Source organism: Lampris incognitus, chromosome 6, assembly GCF_029633865.1.
Source record: "Lampris incognitus isolate fLamInc1 chromosome 6, fLamInc1.hap2, whole genome shotgun sequence".
Taxonomy (NCBI): domain Eukaryota; kingdom Metazoa; phylum Chordata; class Actinopteri; order Lampriformes; family Lampridae; genus Lampris; species Lampris incognitus.
In genome coordinates, this window is record NC_079216.1 from 10,636,886 (window position 1) to 10,657,517 (window position 20,632).

At 43.1% G+C, this 20,632-nt stretch overlaps 1 protein-coding gene across 1 annotated transcript in view; it reads right to left on the bottom strand.

Moving 5' to 3' along the window:
• LOC130113745 (F-actin-capping protein subunit alpha-2) overlaps positions 1 to 20,632 on the bottom strand; it is a 45,983-nt gene that overhangs the window by 5,856 nt on the left and 19,495 nt on the right. The window contains exons 2-6 of the mRNA XM_056281359.1: positions 6,666 to 6,729; positions 4,317 to 4,368; positions 3,988 to 4,051; positions 2,941 to 3,147; positions 320 to 399 (exon numbers count right to left, since the gene is read on the bottom strand). Coding sequence (XP_056137334.1) covers positions 320 to 399; positions 2,941 to 3,147; positions 3,988 to 4,051; positions 4,317 to 4,368; positions 6,666 to 6,729 — 467 coding nt within the window. The remainder of the gene's footprint in view (positions 1 to 319; positions 400 to 2,940; positions 3,148 to 3,987; positions 4,052 to 4,316; positions 4,369 to 6,665; positions 6,730 to 20,632) is intronic.

The window sequence follows — 20,632 nt, forward strand, 5'->3', positions numbered from 1 at the left end:
ATCAAACAACAGTTTAAAGCATGTTAAGCTTCACATGGTTTGAAGCATTGTTTAACTGTTTCAATCATGTCTTTGCTGAAAAGGAATTTTGATTTAGACCTTATGTACGGAAATTATGAGGTCCAGATATGTGACTTGAAATAGTTTTGTTTGTTTTTTTTTTAACTCGCAACTTGTTTGCGTCATTCAGAAGTAGGGCGGTGTCAAGCTTTCCCCCCCCAGCACATCAAACAGTGCTACACATTTCCAGTGGTGTGAATAGGGGAAAGGCAGAAACCAACTATCCCTTGCAGTATGAATAAATCCGTTTGAAACATACCAGAAGTTTTTTGGTTGAAACTGATGGCACTCGACACACACGATGATGGTTTGATGTCCGTCAATTGTTTTTCCATAAATCTGAGGGTAAGAGCAAAACATTTATTTGTATTGAGATGACCTTATAAGACAGAATTGTTCGGGGAGGAGGGGGGGAGGTTACAAGACCTGTTGTGTACATCCATCCATCCATTATCCAAACCACTTATCCTTACTCAGGGTCGCGGGGATGCTGGAGCCTATCCCAGCAGTCATTGGGCGGCAGGCGGGGAGACACCCTGGACAGGCCGCCAGTCCATCACAGGGCCAGCCAACACACACGCACGCACGCACACACGCACGCACACACATTCACACCTAGGCACAATTAGTACGGCCGATTCAGCTGACCTACATGTCTTTGGACTGTGGGAGGAAACCGGAGCACCCGGAGGAAACCCACACAGACACGAGGAGACATGCAAACTCCACACAGAGGATGACCCGGTACAAACCCTAAGGTTGGACTACCCCGGGGCTCGAACCCAGAACCTTTTTGCTGTGAGGCAACTGTGCTAACCACTGCGCCACCGTGCCGCCCCTATTGTGTACATGCGTGAGCAAATATACATTGTGACTGATAAAGGACGGGAGATTTTCTTATATCCAACTCTGCTGGTTCAACTGGTGGGGAAACTGGCAACTTTATAGGTCTCAAGCCTGCTTCCCTAAACTCTCGGGCTATTGCTTTTTATGAGCACTGAATGAAGAAGGCTAAATTTGGGAACAATCAAATTTGCAACAGGCTTGCACACCTTACTTTGCAATAACAGCACTCAAACCAGAGTACAATCGTTGTTAAACCAATACTTCCTTTGTATTGTGTTGCACTGGGACGGTTGAAGTAATAAAACAGTGCATCTGTGGACCACTTCCTCATTGCATTCATAAGCAATGTTCCAACAGTTATGGAAAATTTATCAACAGAAGGGATGGAGAGCATGTCATCCTGGACAGTTTAGGTTATTAATTGTTTTAGCGCAACAACGTTTTAAGGAGTTTTATTAGGACTCTACTTCATTTTACTTTCATGAACACAGTGTATAAGATATTTCTGTATTATTCAAGGAATGAACAGTCCAGAACAGTAGCATACAGCTTGGCTTGGTTTCTGTCGGTTTGCTAGTATCAAACTGCCCCCAAGTGGCCTCTCTGTGGCTGCAGCACTTCAAAGTTCAGGGTGTCACTAGGAGGGAGGTTTGCACATTCAAAACAGGGTCGGATTCAGGTTCACGTCTTCAATCAGTGATACTTAAAAATCACTGATCAGTTTGATTTGATTCATGCAGCAAAATGGAGAGGTGGCTGATGAAAATCAGCCACCTCCCCAACCTGCAGTTTCTTTCTGACCCATAAAGCCAATGAGCTTGAGTTACATAGTAAACAGAGAAACAAGGCAACTTTCTGATATATCCACTCCTTGTGTTATTAAACTAGTATGGGTGGCTACACAGAAAAAGGATTCTCATGTAAGAGCACAAGAGAGGTGGATGGGATTAAGTATGTCATCAGGATGATTAAGGCCATCAAGTTTATTGTAGCTCTTTAAAACCTGTATAGTACTGGTTATAATGAGGTATAGTCATCCATTATACACGCCGCTTGTCCCAATGCTCCGGAGTCGTTGGGATGCTGGAGCCTATCCCAGCAGTCATTGAGCAGCAGGTGGGGAGACACCCTGGGCAGGCCGCCAGTCCATCACATCACAGGGCTGACTGACACACACACACACACACACACACACACACACACACACACACACACACACACACACACACACACACACACACACACACACACACACACACACACACACACACACACACACACACACACACACACTCACCTAGGGATAATTTAGTACGGCCAATTCCCCTGACCTACATGTCTTTGGACTGTGGGAGGAAATCGGAGCACCCGGAGGAAACCCACACAGACACGGGGAGAACATGCAAACTTCACACAGAGGACGCCCCGGGATAACCCCCAAGGTTGGACAACCCCGGTGTTCGAACCCAGGACCTTCTTGCTGTGAGGCAACCGCGCTAACCCCTGCGCCACCGTGCCGCCCCTACAATGAGGTATATCAATCTGGTAATTGAAATGAGCATGAACATTAAAAAAAAAGAAATAATAATAAAATAAAATAAATCAGTCTAGGTCCACTTGACTAGCTAGGCTGGTGTCCTAATGGGAAAAAAAAGTCTCCTAAAAACCATAGTGTTTTGAAGATCTCAGTATTGAAGGACTTTCAAGTCTCTGAAATGACGGAATTTGAGATATTTTAGAACTTCGACAGACCCTGCTCGCTGGATCTAGCCTCCTACAACTTGTAGTGTATATCAGATTTTGGTCTGGTTTAAGATACTGGCTGCCACAGTGGTATTTTACTAAGACTTGTCTTTGCTTCCTAAACCTTATCCTCCCCTCATCCAAAACCGTTTCAAATCTTTATCATTGACCCTAACTGAACGTGTCAAACAGAGTGCACCATAGATTAGTGACACCCTCCACTCACTCCTCCGACAGACAGCATGTATAAAGTGGAAACAGGAGGGAGGAGAGGGGGAAGAGGAGGCGTACGGTGCAGACTCCACTGGGGTAGTGCTCCTTGACGTAGGCCCTGACGGCGGAGTCCACGGCGTTCCTCCAGCCCTCAATGGAGCTGTCCATGTCGTGGGGCCGCGGATCACTGGCCTCCTTCCTCAGGTGGTCGAACTTGAAGGACATCTTGCTCTTGGGGTCGAGCATCCTGCCGTTCCCCAGGTCGCCATGCTCTGTGATTAAGACCTTTAGGTGGGTGGGTGGCGAGAAGAGAGAAAATGAGAAGGAGGAGAAGAAAGGTAGACAGATTGAATTAAAGACAGACCAAAAAAAAAAAGATGAAAAAGGACAGAAAAAAAGACAGATGGACAAAAAACAAAGACAGACAAAAAGAGGGAAAAAAGATAGAAAGGCAGAAATACAAAAACCAACACAGACACAAAGAAAGACAGAACAGTCAGACTGAATATACTAGTCAAGTGGGCACTTGACTAGTATATGTTGTACAGACGGGGGAATTTCACCGTTGGAACATGGGGACATGATGACATTTTTACACAATCCCTTGCAATAATTACACAGCATGCTCCCACACCACAACAACCATGTGCCTCCAGAGTCTGGCTTTGAACAGGCTTTATTGTATTGGGGGGTGGGGTTGCACAAGATGAAGATAAGCTAGTCTTGTACAGAAAGGTCTGCTGTGCACCTTCCCCGGGGAGGGTCAGGCGAGCACTTGGTCTCTTATGATCAGCCTCCTATTCCCACCTCTGAACCGTTACAGACACCTTACACAACAGCAAATGAGTCATGACATGATAATCATTAATATTTCCCACCCAGCTCACCCTCCCCTTTTAAGTCCTGTCCATCGTAGGGCTGTATGCGGGCTTCAGGGAGGCAAGAGCTCTGAGAAGCTCCAACCGGGGTGGACTGCCTGGTTAAAGGACACCTCAGTGGGATTTGTAATGAGATGGGCTGAGACGGCTATTTAAACTTGCAACCTTCCAAGTCATGAGCTCTGCTCTCTGACCCAGGTTGGGTTGCTACCTTCCTGATAAACACTGCAGCGGCGCACAAACTGACCTGCTCATTATAGCCCTCGATTTTCACCGGGGTAAACTGGTCCACATTGTACTGTGCAAATGCACTGCAGAGAAAGAAACAGATTGAAAGTCATATTAGTCAATTTAGACTGATAGCTTCATAAAATGTGTGGTAATGTGTGCATCAGGACTGAATGCAAATATTTCTAGTGGAATTCCCAACTTTTCAAGACCTGAAATGTGTCAATTTGCATTTTATATACTCTGTCCAGGTTTTGTATGCCTGCCTAAAAGCCATGTGGTTGAAAATAATAGGATAACGGGAATGACAGGATGAAGTGTGACTGGGTGAGCGGAGAGGAGACTCACTGCGCTGCACCTTCCCTGAGAAGATTGTCGTTGTTGAGCAGCAGTCGCACATCTGTTGGGGAGCAACACAAGAGAGGCATTTAGACAAACTAAGGAGAGAGGCGGACAGACGAGAGGAAAAAGGCAGAGGAAGAGAGAATAGGAGGACATGGGGGCTGAAGAATAGAAGAGGGGGAGGGGTGCGAGGAAAGGGAGAGGTGTCAGGAAAAGGGAAAGAAACGAGAGAAGTGGGGGAGGACAGGGGGTTGTCAAGAAAGAAGAACGAGGGAGGAAAAACAAGAGCAGCACTGTGACAACAGAAAAAAAATCCCCAGAGGAGGCCGACACGCACACGCACACGCGCACACACACACACACACACACACACACACACAAACACACACACACAACGTTGCCCTAAGCCAATCAGAGCAGTAGTCATGCCCAGGGAGTTAGGCGGACATGGTGAATTAAACCGGTGGAATACGCTGTCCTCCTAGAGAGAGATGAAAGGGGACAGTCTCCGTTTGTGTGTGCGTGTATGTCTGTGTCACTGTCAGGATGTGATAAGAGACAGACAGACAACCCCTCCGGTGCTCACGTGAGATGACGACATATCAGGCCAAACGAGGCATCAACTATGCCAACACACACACACACACACACACACACACACACACACACGTGCATGCATGCACACACTCACCAATTCCCACATACATGCACACAAAGACTAACAGGCACTTGCGTGCATATGCCCTTAATAAACGGCTCTCGGCCCACCCGCCTGCCCATGTGCACAGAACTTAATCTCTTTCTCAGTGCTTGGCAGATACTAGTGTAATAAAAACCATTATATCTTTATTGTGTAACCGTATTTGTTGTGCAGTGATTTTCCACATAACCAGAGCACCTTGACAGATAGCAGCGGGAGACAGTTTTGTTTCTGCTCTGGAAAAAATATGGCAGTCTCTTGGTTAAGTTTGAACACTACAGTGCTCAACAATACCGCTTCTACATTCCTGGCTGATTGTGCTGCCCTGCTCTCAGACCCAGACTAAATAATATTTGCAAAGACAGTTTGTTTTAACAAGACTCACAATACCAGGTGAGCGGAGGTTACCGTGTCACGACAGTTCGGATATCTGGTATGCTGTCAATCATGAAAAAGATGGAACACTTTTTTTAAATGTTTCTTTTTAGTACAGCTGTACAGCTCCACAGAAAGTGTGATTAAGCCTTTTCTTTCCTCCTGAGGTCTAGTGTCTAGTGTATGAATATGGCTCCATTCAGCTGAGTACCAGCCTCCAGGCATGACCTAATGACTGGATGAACCCAATTTAAACGGTGATTGGCTCTGTGTTTGACTAGGTCTGTCTTTGTATCTGTAAACATGCATGTCTATGTCTACCACTGTGAGTGTTTGTGGAGAGAGGGAGGGGGGAGAACAAGCGAGCTCTCATGCCTTCCATAGATTTGGTAGATTGCGGTTTTTCAAAGGTCAATCCTTTGTTGTAGATTTGCGCCCCCTAGTGACACTGATCTCTCACTGCAAGCTCTGGTTACGCAGCAATTTTTACAAGTATTAATGCAGAACACGCCACGTCCAATTCCTACTGCAATCTTCTACCAAGAAAAGTAATGCAATATTTTTTTTCTTGTTTTTTTGCAAATAATGAGATACCCAAATTCAAATCATGTCACTCCTGGGCCAAGAGAGGAATATGCTGTGTTGCAAAGCATGGTGTTGTGAAGCCAACTGTGCAACAACCTGAAACTTGTTGCAATCCTGCACAGATGCTCACAGAGGAAAAATAAGGTCTGCACAATTAATTTAATTTTTGCTTGTTATAAATTGTGTATATCTGCTGGCGTGGTGCAAATTCCCTTTATGCGCTCCGATCGGAGAGCAGGGTCAGTCAGCTAGTGTGGAGCCTCTGGAACAAGTAATGGTTAAGTATCTTACTCAGGGACACTTGGACATGTCTGGCCCCATGAAACATCAAACCCAAGTTCCACCACACTAGACCATCCTGATCCCAAGATAATACATGATCATCAAGACAAACAGTAGACAATTTTGCCCAATGTAATTTCAGGCCGGTAAGAGGCTTAATTGCTCATTAGGAGGAAAGGCTACTGCCCCCTACTGAATAATACTTCTTGTCAAACAAGAAAAGCCCTAGCTACTAAGCGCAGAGTCAGAAAACAGTTTAAGCCATGTGAAAACCACCAAAACCTAAATACTAATATTAGATTTTTCCACCCTGTTTTATTACAAATGAGAAAAAAAATTAAATAGACAAAAGGCTTTTGGTGTGAAACAACTTAAGAACTAATACACATACACACACAAACAGACTTGCTCACCATTGAAAACTTCGTTGAACTCTCCTGGCGGAGCATGGATGACAAAATTCGCTGCTATGCGTACCTGCAGAGACAGAAAATAAGACATGGACTTGTTTTAGACACAGCAGTCAGTGCCATATAAACTTGAAGAATATTTCAGACACATATAACCAGCAAGTAAATGAAACTATATGATTAGTCTAGGACACAGAGTGGTCAACAGTTTGCGACTTCCTTGCAACCAATGTTATCACCAATTAAGTTTGCACCTTCCTCTCTGCACCTTCCTCTGTCACGCCAAACACTTGCATGTTCTCCCTCACCACATCCATAAACCTCTTTGACCTTCCTCTTTTCCTCTTGCCTCGCAGCTCCATATTCAGTATCCTCCCCATATACCCTGCATCCCCCCTCCGTACATGTTCAAGCCATCTCAATTTCGCCTCTTGCTTTGTCTCCAAACCGCCCAACCTGAGCTGTCCCTCTAGTATACTCGTTCCTAATCCTGTCCTTCTTCGTCACTCCCAACAAAAATCTTAGCATCTTCAACTCTTACCACCTCCAGCTCTGCCTCCTGTCTTTTCGCCAGTGCCACTGTCTCCAAACCACATAACATAGCTGGTGTCGCTACCATTTTGTAAACCTTCCCTTTAACTCTTGCTGGTACCCTTCTGTTGCAAATCACTCCTGACACTCTTCTCCACCCACTCCACCCTGCCTGCACTCTCTTCCTCACCTCTCTTCCACAATCCCCGTTACTTTGAACAGCTGACCCCAAGTATTTAAAGCAGGGGTGTCAAACTCCAGGCCTCGAGGGCCGCAGTGTCTGCAGGTATTTGTTGCAACCGTGCACTACACCCCCCGATTTAACTAATTAGCTCACCTCCTGGATCAAGGAGGGAAAGGAACTAGTTTAATCAGGTGGTGTAGTGCACGGTTGCAACAAATACCTGCAGACACTGCGGCCCTCGAGGCCTGGAGTTTGACACCCCTGATTTAAACTCACCCACCTTCTTTACTTCTATTCCTTTCATCCTCACCATTCCGCTGTCCTCCCTCTCAAGCATGCATATGTATTCCGTCTTGGTCCTACTGACTTTCATTCCTCTTCTCTTCAGTATAATATGTATACTGCCACCTCTCCAGGCTCTCCTCAACCTGCTCCCTACTCGCTACAGATCACAATGTCATCTGAGAACATCATAGTCCATGGAGACGCCTGCCTGTTCTCGTCCATCAACCTGTCCATCACCATTGCAAACGAGAAAGGGCTCAGAGCCGATCCTTGATGTAATCCCACCTTCTAACGCACACCTTACCACTGTCACACTGCCCTCATGCATCCTACACCACGCTTACATACTTCTCTGCCACTCCCGATTTCCTCATAAAATACCACGCTCCCTCTCTCGGCACCGTCGTATGCTTTCTCTAAATCTACAAAAACCCAACGCAGCTCCTTCTCACCCAACATTCTCAAAGCAAAGATCGCATCTGTGGTGCTCTTTCGTGGCAAGAAACCATACTGCTGCTCGCTAATCATCACCTCTCCTCTTAATCTAGCTTCCACTACTCTTTCCGATAACTTCACGCTGTGGCTGATCAACTTTATACCTCTGTAGTTACTACAACTCTGCACATCACCCTTATTCTTGAAAATCAGTACCAGTGCACTTCTTCTCCACTCCTCAGGTATCCTCTCTCTTTCAAAAATCGTGTTAAACAATCTAGTTAAATACTCCACTGCCATCTCTCTTAAACATCTCCATGCCTCCACAGGTATGTCATCTGGACCAACCGCCTTTCCACTCTTCATCCTCTTCTTAGCTACCTTCACTTCATCCTTGCTAATCCACCGCACTTCCTGATTCATTATCTCCACATCATCCAACCTTCTCTCTCTCTCTTTCGTTTTCTTCGTTCAACAGCCCCTCAAAGTAGTCCTTCCGCTTTCTCAATACACTCTCCTCGTTTGTCAGCACATTTCCATCTCTATCCTTCATCACCCTAACCTGCTTAATATGGTTATAATAGTGTTATATTAGAGTTAAGTTACGTTAAAGTATATTGATTCCATCCATGATTAACCTACATCCTGTTTGTGTGTGTGTGTGTGTGTGTGTGTGTGTGTGTGTGTGTGTGTGTGTGTGTGTGTGTGTGTGTGTGTGTGTGGGCCAGGTCAGGGTTTACCAAAATATGGCAGAGAAAAGAAAATGGGACATCAGGACAAATTTTGTAGGCTCAAAATGCCAATGTCTAAGTAGGGAGACCCCTGTAATATCACAAATACTAGTTGATTAAGTCCTCAGGAAAACGAATGAAGGGCTAATACAAATGCTAAATAATTTTCCTGTTAGACAGCAACAGCAAAACAATCTGTGGAGGACAGCAGCAGCAACACACAGAGAGACAGAGACAGGGAGTCTCAGGTAAGGTTACACTGTTGTAGTCTTGAGAAAATTCCATGTTTGTGGTCTAAGTTGTATTGAGATATGGACCCTTGGTCTTTCCGTGGCTAATCTCACAAACTACTGGACCTACCGGCCTATAATTTTTTGTGTGCACAGTTACGATTGTATGATTAAGAACCTCTCGCGGTTGCAGTGATTGAGAAGCTTCAAAAACGTTTGTTCTGACTATCGCCGCTCACTCTCCTCATTCTCTAGCTCGCTCGAACAACACTGCTTTCCATCGCTGCCCGCCGTGAGTCAACCATGTGCAACTCGCATCTACAGTTAAGTCAGCTCAGGCATCGGTAGTGTCAAAACCAAAACATTATGTATTCGGGTATGAGCCTTGAAATTAAACGAGAAGTCGGTCGTATTTTGAAAGCCAGCAAATCATTCACTGGTGAGCTCAGCACTGGAGAGCGGGAGGAACACTGGATGAACCAAATATAATCAGTAGCGTACTGTGGTGTTTCACTCAGGGTCTTCGGTAACAAACTGCACCCCCCCTCTCATAAATTTCTCATATGGGTGCCGTTACAGCCAACACAGCCACATACAAAATATACTATCATGCACTATATGCACCACTGGATCAACAACAACAAGATAGCAGATCTTCAACAACCATAATACACACCGCTGTGCACTGTAGCAGCTATTGCAGCATCGCCATCAGCTCTTCCTTTATGTCCCTCAGCAACCAGACTGCACACACACACCGCAGGGCACAAACACAAAAACCAGAGCGCACTCAGCAGAGTGTCGATCTCTGCCAGGCGTATCTCCCCTTCTCTGGGTTCTCGGACTTGGCGACAAACCACCCCTTTTTTTCGCCCACCAGGAGAAGGGGCCCTTATTAAGACCTCAGATGTGTTTAACTATCGCAGTTTGCATGGTATAAAATGAATGTATGCGAATGACTTTCATCCATTCCAAAGCAATTAAATAGCGGTTAAAAGAAATAACTCAGCCGTGGAAAGTGTTTTATTGTAGATGCAGAGGTGATTTCTAGCTGTGAGACTGTGATCAGTCCCACTCTTGAAATTGTATTTTTACAGCGGCGTTTTAACACTGGAGTCTATGGCACTTGTGCGTCTAATCCCCCTCATGATGTCAGTTAAAAACACATGGTGGCGAGGCGAATAAAGTGAATTAATTTTGGTTCCTCCAGCGTTCCTCCACTTCTCCTGTGCCGAGATCAGCGGTGAATTATTTGCTGATTTGCAAAATACGATCGATGTCTCACTTACTTTCAACACTCATACCCAAATAATTATGGGAAATCACTAAACAGTGTGCATGCGTGCCGCAACAGACAGCAGCACTGGTTGAGCGAGCTAGAGAGCGATTGAAGAGAGGGAGCGGCGATGGTGAGAACAAACGTTTTCCGAAGGTTTTTAATCACCGCAACCACGAGAGGTTCTTGATCATACAGTCGTAACTGTGCACAAAAAGGTTTTAGGCTGATAGGTCCAGTAGTTTGTGAGATTAGCTGTGGACAGACACATATACACGCGACCAAATGGATACCGCCTACCTGGCAGAGATAGCGCACAAGTTTCCACAGTTGATGTAGTGTTCACCAGTCACTCGCGAAACTTCAGCAAATTCAAGAAAGTGTAGCCACAATATTATCAGTGCACTGCCTTCAATTTGACAAGAAAAATGTGCACATCAACCTGGAGTTGAAGTTCTACCTCACTTGAGAGACTCGTGGCAGCCTTCTCTCACAAAATCCATCCAGTAATTTAGCCTGTTGGGGAGAACGTGTAAAAAAAATGCAGACAATCCTACCAGATTCATTCAAAACGAAGCAGATCGGCAACAAGATCGTCGGAAACTGTGAATGCGTCAGCCGTTGTTCGCTCACAACCCGCCAAAGGCTCAAGTTCAACGGTGATGATGACACCGCGGCTCGCAATGAGACATCGCCGGGCCCTGGGGCGTCTGTCACTACACATCAAAATTTGACTGGCTGCTAATATGGTCTCTCCAAGTTGTAATCAGTTTGCAGCTTTGGGCTTCAACGAAAGAGGCTAGCAATATTGGTCCAAAGAGCTGTGATGGAGTTAGATGACACGGACAATCCCTGCTCAGCCCCACCAGAAAAAAATGGAATTGAATTCAGACACATTCAGGCACACTCCCAATTTAACTATGAAAAACAAATTATGATTTTGATTTTCACAGGGGCAGCAGAGAAGGCCCTGGCAGTCTACCACCGGAAATGATTTGCCTTATTCATCTCGCCATCACACCGAAGCGCCATAGTCTCCAATGCTAAGACGCCGCTCTGAAAATGCAATTTCAAGAGTAGGATTAATCACAGCCACGGCTAGAAATCATCTCAGTAGCTACGATAAAACATTTCCCACGGTGGGATTATGTTGTTGTTTTTTTACTGTTGTTTTTATACATGAAATTAGCAGAGCATCCATTCCCCTTGGTATCATGAAAACTGCGACGGTAAAACACATTTGACATCTTCAAGGGCTTTGAAATTATGATGGCCTGATCGCTGTCATCTCATGTCAGACTTGGTGGCTTTCGTACGAGGGTCCGCCTATGAGGCTGCACATCCACAGACTGACAGGCAAAACTGTTTTATTAGGTCAATTTTTTAGTGTGAGTGCTGCATATCAACAACTTTCTCCCCCCCATACTTGCTATTCAATGGACTTGAGCACTGCACAAAAATCTTATAATGAAAAATACTGGTTTTTCTGTGTGTGTGTGTGTGTGTGAGTGTGTATTCCCCTTCTCCCGGTAAGTGAAAAAAGGGACAGTTTTTCGCCAAGTTCAAACATCGGAGAAGGGAAGATACGTACACCTGATGGAGATCTGCACTATACTGCACTCCTCTAGTTATCAGTGAATTCTCTGCAATTTATTTTGAAAGGACATTATAATCTTATGCCTGACTTTATTTTTGTTGAATCTCCATGCCTTTAACTGTCTTGTTTCTCACTTATGTTCTATTGCTGCTCTTTGCTGTGGTGCCATAAGCTCCAGGGAACAACAGTCCATTCTCTTGTGAAGTCGCTTCACAAGGACATGAAAATAAACTCGAGAACTAGAAACAAATCCCGAATAGAAATTAGAATACAAATCTGTGCATGAATGAGAAAGAATGCATGTGGAGCAAATCGTCCTCCAAACTTGTGCAGTTTTAATGAGACTTTTCCAGCACGCGTCCTCCAAAGGAAAGCGAGCATTAAGTCGGCAGCACCCTGTGCGAGATGTACTCGGCATGTGAACCGAACTCAAAAGTTCAGCGGACGTATCAGTGCCTTAAACCCCTGTCTCAAAGTCAGCATAGGACCTCCAAAACGAGGGCTTGTAGAATAGACATGTTTACCACATGAAGCTAAAATCTTAAAAGAATTTAGGTGGTTGTAATTCCTGCCTTAAATAAAATATATTCCAACAAATGATTTGGAGGGGTTCGCGTATCTTAAGTGGTTTTATTTATTTATTTTACATTCCTCTAAATACAAAATAAAATAGTGCTCTTTCTGTAAATATATACTTTCTTTTTAGGTATGCTGGAGGTTTTATGTCGGTAATGGTAAAATCTGAGCATACTCCATCATTACACAAATCAAAAGTAGTCCTTAATTGGATGACATATTTAATGTTTAAAATGTAAAGGATTTGGCCAACAGAGGGTGAAATAGTACCGTCTTGCACATTGAAACTAGATGACGTCTCTCTCTCTCTCTCTCTCTCTCTCTCTCTCTCTCTCTCTCTCTCTCTCTCTCTCTCTCTCTCTCTCTCTCTCTCTCTCTCTCTCTCTCTCTCTCTCTCTCTCTCTCTCTCTCTCTCTCTCTCTCTCTCTCTCTCTCTCTCGTACCTGAGCTTTCAAGTTCCTCTCTACTCCCCATTTCTGCGGGAGCACCACTACACTTCCTGTTTCTAGGTCACATGTCAAACTGATAGCGAGACGATGGCCCCTCCCACCCCGCATGCCTCACAACCATATAAGGGCATAAAAATGTAGCGTGAACTCAAGTCTTGCATCTCTCTCTCTCTCTCTCTCTCTCTCTCTCTCTCTCACTCTCTCTCTCTCTCTCAGCCTCAGAAGGTGGAGCAGAGGAGAGGTGTTCATTTTTCCATCTCTCTTTCTCTAATTGTGTGTGTGTCTGTCCATCCCCTGGGCTCTTATTAGCAATGTGTGTACACAAATGCTTTGGCGCTCAGCTGCAGATTGATTCTCACTAATGAGCAATGTTGAGGGGAAGAGAGGCACACTGGGAGGAAACTGTGTGTGTGTGTGTGTGTGTTTGCAATATTGATATGAAAGTTTATGCATTTAGGCCTAGGCCCTCCATCTTAAGATCATGGCCCACTTATGGTTTTTGATCTATAATGGAGAGCATGACAATGGTGTGTGTTTTTAGTTGCACACATACGGTACACAAGCCTCCCTGTGCAGTTGTGCAGAACTTTTGTAGAGAGCTGAAAACCCTATTGGGAGAAAATATTTGTACCGGGTCCTTCTCATTACGACGCATGACTGTAAACAAACCTTCCACAAGCAGGCAGGCTATCCCAGACATTCAAGAACAGAAATGAAGTTGGTCACATACGCTTTAAAAAATAACAACAAAGACTTAGGTTGAGCTCAGAGTCTTTGTTTGAAGAAGTCCTTAGCATCTCTGTTTGCAAGCGGGCCGAGCACAAACTCAAGGGACGTGAAAACAAATATAATGGCCAAGCTCCCAACTCAAATTAGCTCAAGTATTTTTGCTTGAAAGAATGGAAGAAAAAAAAAAAGTCGACTCACAACCGTGGCTGACTTTACAGTGGAGTATAATGCAACGATGTCTTGTGCTGCAGGCTTATGCTCAGGTTATAAAATCCAAACAAAACCCTCGCATCTATCAACTTTCTAGGGGAAAATTTGACAACACCAAGATTTTAAAGGATCTTGTGGACTAGCTGCACGGCTGTGAACATCGTAAATTGATGTCACGCTCAAGATATATACACTACCGTTCAAAAGTTTGGGATCACCCAAACAATTTCGTGTTTTCCATGAAAAGTCACACTTATTCACCACCATATGTTGTGAAATGAATAGAAAATAGAGTCAAGACATTGACAAGGTTAGAAATAATGATTTGTATTTGAAATAAGATTTTTTTTACATCAAACTTTGCTTTCGTCAAAGAATCCTCCATTTGCAGCAATTACAGCATTGCAGACCTTTGGCATTCTAGCTGTTAATTTGTTGAGGTAATCTGGAGAAATTGCACCCCACGCTTCCAGAAGCAGCTCCCACAAGTTGGATTGGTTGGATGGGCACTTCTTGCGTACCATACGGTCAAGCTGCTCCCACAACAGCTCAATGGGGTTCAGATCTGGTGACTGCGCTGGCCACTCCATTACCGATAGAATACCAGCTGCCTGCTTCTGCTCTAAATAGTTCTTGCACAATTTGGAGGTGTGTTTAGGGTCATTGTCCTGTTGTAGGATGAAATTGGCTCCAATCAAGCGCTGTCCACTGGGTATGGCATGGCGTTGCAAAATGGAGTGATAGCCTTCCTTATTCAGAATCCCTTTTACCCTGTACAAATCTCCCACCTTACCAGCACCAAAGCAACCCCAGACCATCACATTACCTCCACCATGCTTAACAGATGGCGTCAGGCATTCTTCCAGCATCTTTTCATTTGTTCTGCGTCTCACAAACGTTCTTCTTTGTGATCCAAACACCTCAAACTTGGATTCATCCGTCCACAACACTTTTTTCCAGTCTTCCTCTGTCCAATGTCTGTGTTCTTTTGCCCATCTTAATCTTTTTCTTTTATTGGTCAGTCTCAGATATGGCTTTTTCTTTGCCACTCTGCCCTGAAGCCCAGAATCCCGCAGCCGCCTGTTCACTGTAGATGTTGACACTGGTGTTTTGCGGGTACTATTTAATGAAGATGCCAGTTGGGGACCTGTGAGGCGTCTGTTTCTCAAACTAGAGACTCTAATGTACTTATCTTCTTGCTCAGTTGTGCAACGCGGCCTCCCACTTCTTTTTCTACTCTGGTTAGAGCCTGTTTGTGCTGTCCTCTGAAGGGAGTAGTACACACCGGTGTAGGAAATCTCCAATTTCTTAGCAATTTCTCGCATGGAATAGCCTTCATTTCTAAGAACAAGAATAGACTGTCGAGTTTCAGATGAAAGTTCTCTTTTTCTGGCCATTTTGAGCGTTTAATTGACCCCACAAATGTGATGCTCCAGAAACTCAATCTGCTCAAAGGAAGGTCAGTTTTGTAGCTTCTGTAACGAGCTAAACTGTTTTAGGTTGTGTGAATATGATTGCACAAGGGTTTTCTAATCATCAATTAGCCTTCTGAGCCAATGAGCAAACACATTGTACCATTAGAACACTGGAGTGATAGTTGCTTGAAATGGGCCTCTATACACCTATGTAGATATTGCACCAAAAACCAGACATTTGCAGCTAGAATAGTCATTTACCACATTAGCAATGTATAGAGTGTATTTCTTTAAAGTTAAGACTAGTTTAAAGTTATCTTCATTGAAAAGTACAGTGCTTTTCCTTCAAAAATATGGACATTTCAATGTGATCCCAAACTTTTGAACGGTAGTGTACATATACAATATATATTCATTTTAATGTTTCTTATCAGTGCAATACACCATACGTGTGTATACTGAACCGAACCATGCAAACAACTTGCACATTCTTCCTGTTTTAATTGCTAATTTTGGTTTGCCTCACTGTACAGAAGATACCTATGACTCCTTAAACTGTCTCACACATACATTGATATTATACTTCCTATTGGAGTGTTATGCATTTCATGTAAGCATCTAAGCCAAGTTTCTGATAACTCAGTGTGCAAACACCCTTAAACAAAACCGATTTTTATATAAAATCTGACAAACCATGCACATAATCCCACTATCCTTCATAGAGGGGAATTACTACTGAAAAACTAGAAGAGTGCACTCAGTAGAGTGCCTTCTTTGAAAGTAGTGAAACTTATAGCTGGCAAAATGACGATACGTAGCTACACCGCTTCTCCTCTGGCACGCATTGCTGAAGCAGGTGCACATAATGATATGAAGCACCGCCCGTCCATTAACAAGATTGGTTCCTTAGGTTTGTGACATATGAAATCCTGCCTGACCGAATCAGTTGAGACTGTCCTTGGTACACTGCAGTTTCAAAGCAGATATGCTCAGCTATGGCGTTGACTGCTTATTTTGCTCCTGATATGTCTTGTAACATTACCCTTACACCACATGGACATGTTAACAACGTTAAAAACAGGATCTTCATCGGAGGGGGTCTTTAAGTTTAGGCAAGTTCAATGAATTTGGCAGAAAGCTCTGACGGCAAACTTCTCCTGTGTGCAGTGACAAGAATATACAACACTTTCTGTTTTCACTGCAACCTAGAGTTGTTCCTTTATAACTTTCACATTTTTTGGATTATCAAAAGTCTTTGAATAACTTTTGATCATGTCGCAACCTGATCCGAGTCAACCGTAGATGCGAGTCATGCATGTGCACGGCTGACTCAGATCCGGCAGCGATAGAAAGCAGGTGTTGGTTGAGCGAGCTAGAGAGTAAATAAAGAGAGGGAGCGGCGATAGCGAGAACAAAAAATTTTCAAAGGCTTTGAATCACTGCAACCACAACAGGGTCTTCATCATACAGTCATAACTGTGCACAAATTTTTTTAGGCAGATAGGTCCAGTAGTATGCAAGATTAGCTGTGGACACACACACACATAAACACACACAAATGCATAAGCAAGCTCTTAAACTATTGACTATTTTTCAACGTCTTTAAATACAATTTATCAAACACTAATTTAGGGAATACACACACATACAAACTTCAAAAGAATTTAGAATTTTTTTCTTCCCCTTTGCCTCCCATAGGTCGTTGAATTAGTTGGACATTCCTATCCTTAAATACCTTTTTATTTACCATTCCTCACACTTTGTGTTAAACTCATTATTAGATGCAGTGCCAAAATTGAACTGCACATGCCCATAACTTTTCTACACACAACAGAATACAAAAACTTGGGCACACATGTTAAAAAAAGGGCTGGTCACAGGTCAAGAGTGTTTGGAGATGGTCATATTCCCCTTGCTCTCCCTGGCTGTTTGAGGCAACAGCCTTCCTTTGTAAGCAGTTACAACTTGGCCTACACCATTACTGAGACTCGTTGCAGCTATGTCCTTGTGTATTATTGATACACTAATCTATATACCTGTCAAAACATCAATTTCCCTCCATCAGTCTGTCAGCGTGTCCAAACTGAACAGACTAAAATAGATATATACTAGAAACAAAACTGAAACCTTTATAAGTGATGGCCATGAAACAACCCTGTAGTATTGCTTGATCATCCAGGAGACGCCTGTGTTTTTGTGTTAAGGAATAATGTGGTAATTGTTAAAGATAAATTTCACATGGGTAGACTGAATGGGTTAAAACTCTTCCAGGAACCAGCAGCTCCAACCACTTCTCTTCTCCATTCAGTTATTGGTGATGGTCTAATAAGCTTTGGGACCATTTTTAAACACTTTCAAAACAGTGCAGTGTGTTTAATTCGTTTCACCTTAGGGAGCAATGGCTCCATTAATGAGGCTGTTGAAATTACAGTCAAGCCAAATCAAGTGCCCATCAGATTGTTCAAGCATTTGACACCATATAAAGCTACCTTCTACGTTCAGGTCCGGTTTCAATACAGCCTGCAAATAGAGTATGACTTCACTGTGACCACTTAGCGCTGGGCTTTAGAAAAACGATCTACTGGCTGGAGATAAAGACTATCCCACCTTCACTGCTAGACGGCTAGCCCCGTCGACTTTAGCGTGTAACATTTAATTGCCAAGGTAATATGAACCTGTGCAGTTCAAGGGATAGATTGCAGCACCATCACTGCCAAGGTTCAGGGTTCTAATGGCGCCATCCATGCAAAAAAACTGAATGCATTAAATTACGTTATGATATCTGTACGGCACCGTTATATCATCTTGCCACGGTGCTCATGTGAACTGTTGAACTTAAGTTTCTTCTGTTGTATAAGACAGTATTTTTGAACTCAGAGAGAGACAGAGACAAGAAAGCGGGACATCTCTCATCACATGATGTTGGGACCACAAGTACTCAGTAAGACAAAGGCATGCACGCACACACGCACACACACATACACAATAATTGTTGCTGACTCCTCTTGAGTCAGTAATAGTTTTAGCCACAGCCTAAGAGAAGTTATAGCGATTGACTGAAAGCAAAAGTCAACAAGGCAAAGAGCTTACGCTTTGCTTCCTGTCAAAGTCACAAAATCAAATCCCTTTAGATAATTGGGTTTCTGGGTAAGGATTAGGTATAATGTCGCTTGGGAGGTTAAGGATTAATATAGGTATAGGGCCTTCGGGCGGCATATCATTGAAGTTGCTGGTGTTAATACCTTGTGGGCATATGCCTGTGTTTTTGTTTTTTTTTCTTCCTCCAGGTAGCTCTGATGTGTTTACGTGTTAGCTAGTAGCTAAATAAGTAATTCATGAATTCATACATATGCATTTATTGTCTGAGTCACTTCTTTCTTAATTGGTCCTTTTGTTTTTATTATGATAGTCCTGCAGCTGAACATTATGAAATTGGGAATTCACGGACTGCAATATGATTTGAATCGGCACGAGCTGGGACCTGGGAACCAAAATTCGGTTTGTTGTTTCAGCGTAGTAGGTAAGAAGTGCAATGCTTGAATTTGACTGGCTACTGCTGAGCAATATCTGGCCTATATCTCCCAAAAGTTCAGCATTTCTCAACTCTTTGCAGCTCGCCACCCCACCCATATTGCTGAATCGCTCCGTCTCCTGAATCACTCATTCTATAGCAAATGCAATGACTTCCCAGAGGGCCTTTATGTCTGAACACAACATATCATACAATATCATTTTTAGGTTAAAACTAATAAAAATAGTTTATACTGGTAATAATATTGAAATGAACAATAAACCTATACAACAAACTCAATAAACAAATTCTCATAAACAACACAAATTAAATATTACATGTTCAAAAAGGAGCAGGAGGAAGTATACACTTATTTATTCCTTCCCCTTCTCCACTACCCGTAAATTAACTCACAATCTTTATCTTATATACAAATTATAAAGAATTATCCCAATTCTATGTACAACCCAAGTATCACCCAGTGTCAATAATATAAAACTTAGTTATCACAGCCCTTCCTTATCCCTGTACCTCTTAAAAAAAATTAATAATAATAATTAAAAAAAAATATATATATAACGTTTTTTTCCGAAACTGCCAATGGTGTTGAGTGCTCGACTAATGAGGAGCGGAATATCAACACGGATACAGGCCTGTTTTGTGCGTCTCGCACTAAGTGATGAGTGCGAGACGCACAAAACAGGCCTGTACTGCTATGCATTAAAATCTTTTTTCTATATATATATATATATAATGATATAAGTATAAGCATGCATACATACATACATACATATATACATAGTACATAGCAATATGTCAACTTTACAGCCCACAACAAGGGTCATATCTTTTGACTCAATTTGCTGTTCTGGCATCGCACCATATAACATCACCTCTGCTACACCACCCATCTCTGACCATAAAGCTGTGTTATTCAACACCAACCTACTGCTCAGTAAATCAAGGGTGCATTGTACCATATCATTCTGCAACATTAGATATGGTAATCCAGATGATCTCAGCAGTTTAATTACCACGAACCCTATTCCTACTCCCACCTCCTCACTCGCTGATTTTACGGATTACTACAATAATATTTTATTTTCTGCACTTGACACTTTAGCCCCCCGAAAACACGGGTTGTCTTATTTGCCCATACTGCTCCTGGTACACACGAGAATTACGTCAGTTCAAGGCTATAGGTTGATGCCTTGAAAGGCTTTGCACCATGACTGGACTTGCTATTCACAAACAAATGTATTCGGATCATATACTCCATTACAAAATGCTCTTTCAACAGCTAAAATATCCTATTATGCAAATATCATCAACACAGTTGAAGGGAATATTGGCTATCTCTTCTCCACAGTTAAAAGGTTACGAAATTCATCTGAAACCAATATGAACCATTCTAATGAACAATGCTCTGCTTTTTTGAAGTTTTTCAACTCCAAAATTAGCACCATTCACGAGCAGCTAGCCTCTACTAACATCATGCAGACTGACTTAAAATCAGCAAGTGCCATGAAACTGCCCCCATCCCCTGTCCTATGTGACTTCAGTCTTCCAAAAGAAAATCACATTTCTGATTTTATTACTAAGTCTAGCACCTCCACATGTCAGCTAGATCCAATTCCCACAACCCTAGTTAAAACATGCCTGCCCTCTATCATCTCCCTGATAACCTCTATCAGCAACTCCTCTCTGTCGACTGGTATAGCTGCCATAATCAGACCAACTATGAAAAAACTTAATTTAGATTCTACTGACCAAAATAACTACCGGCTTATTTCCAATTTACCATTCATCTC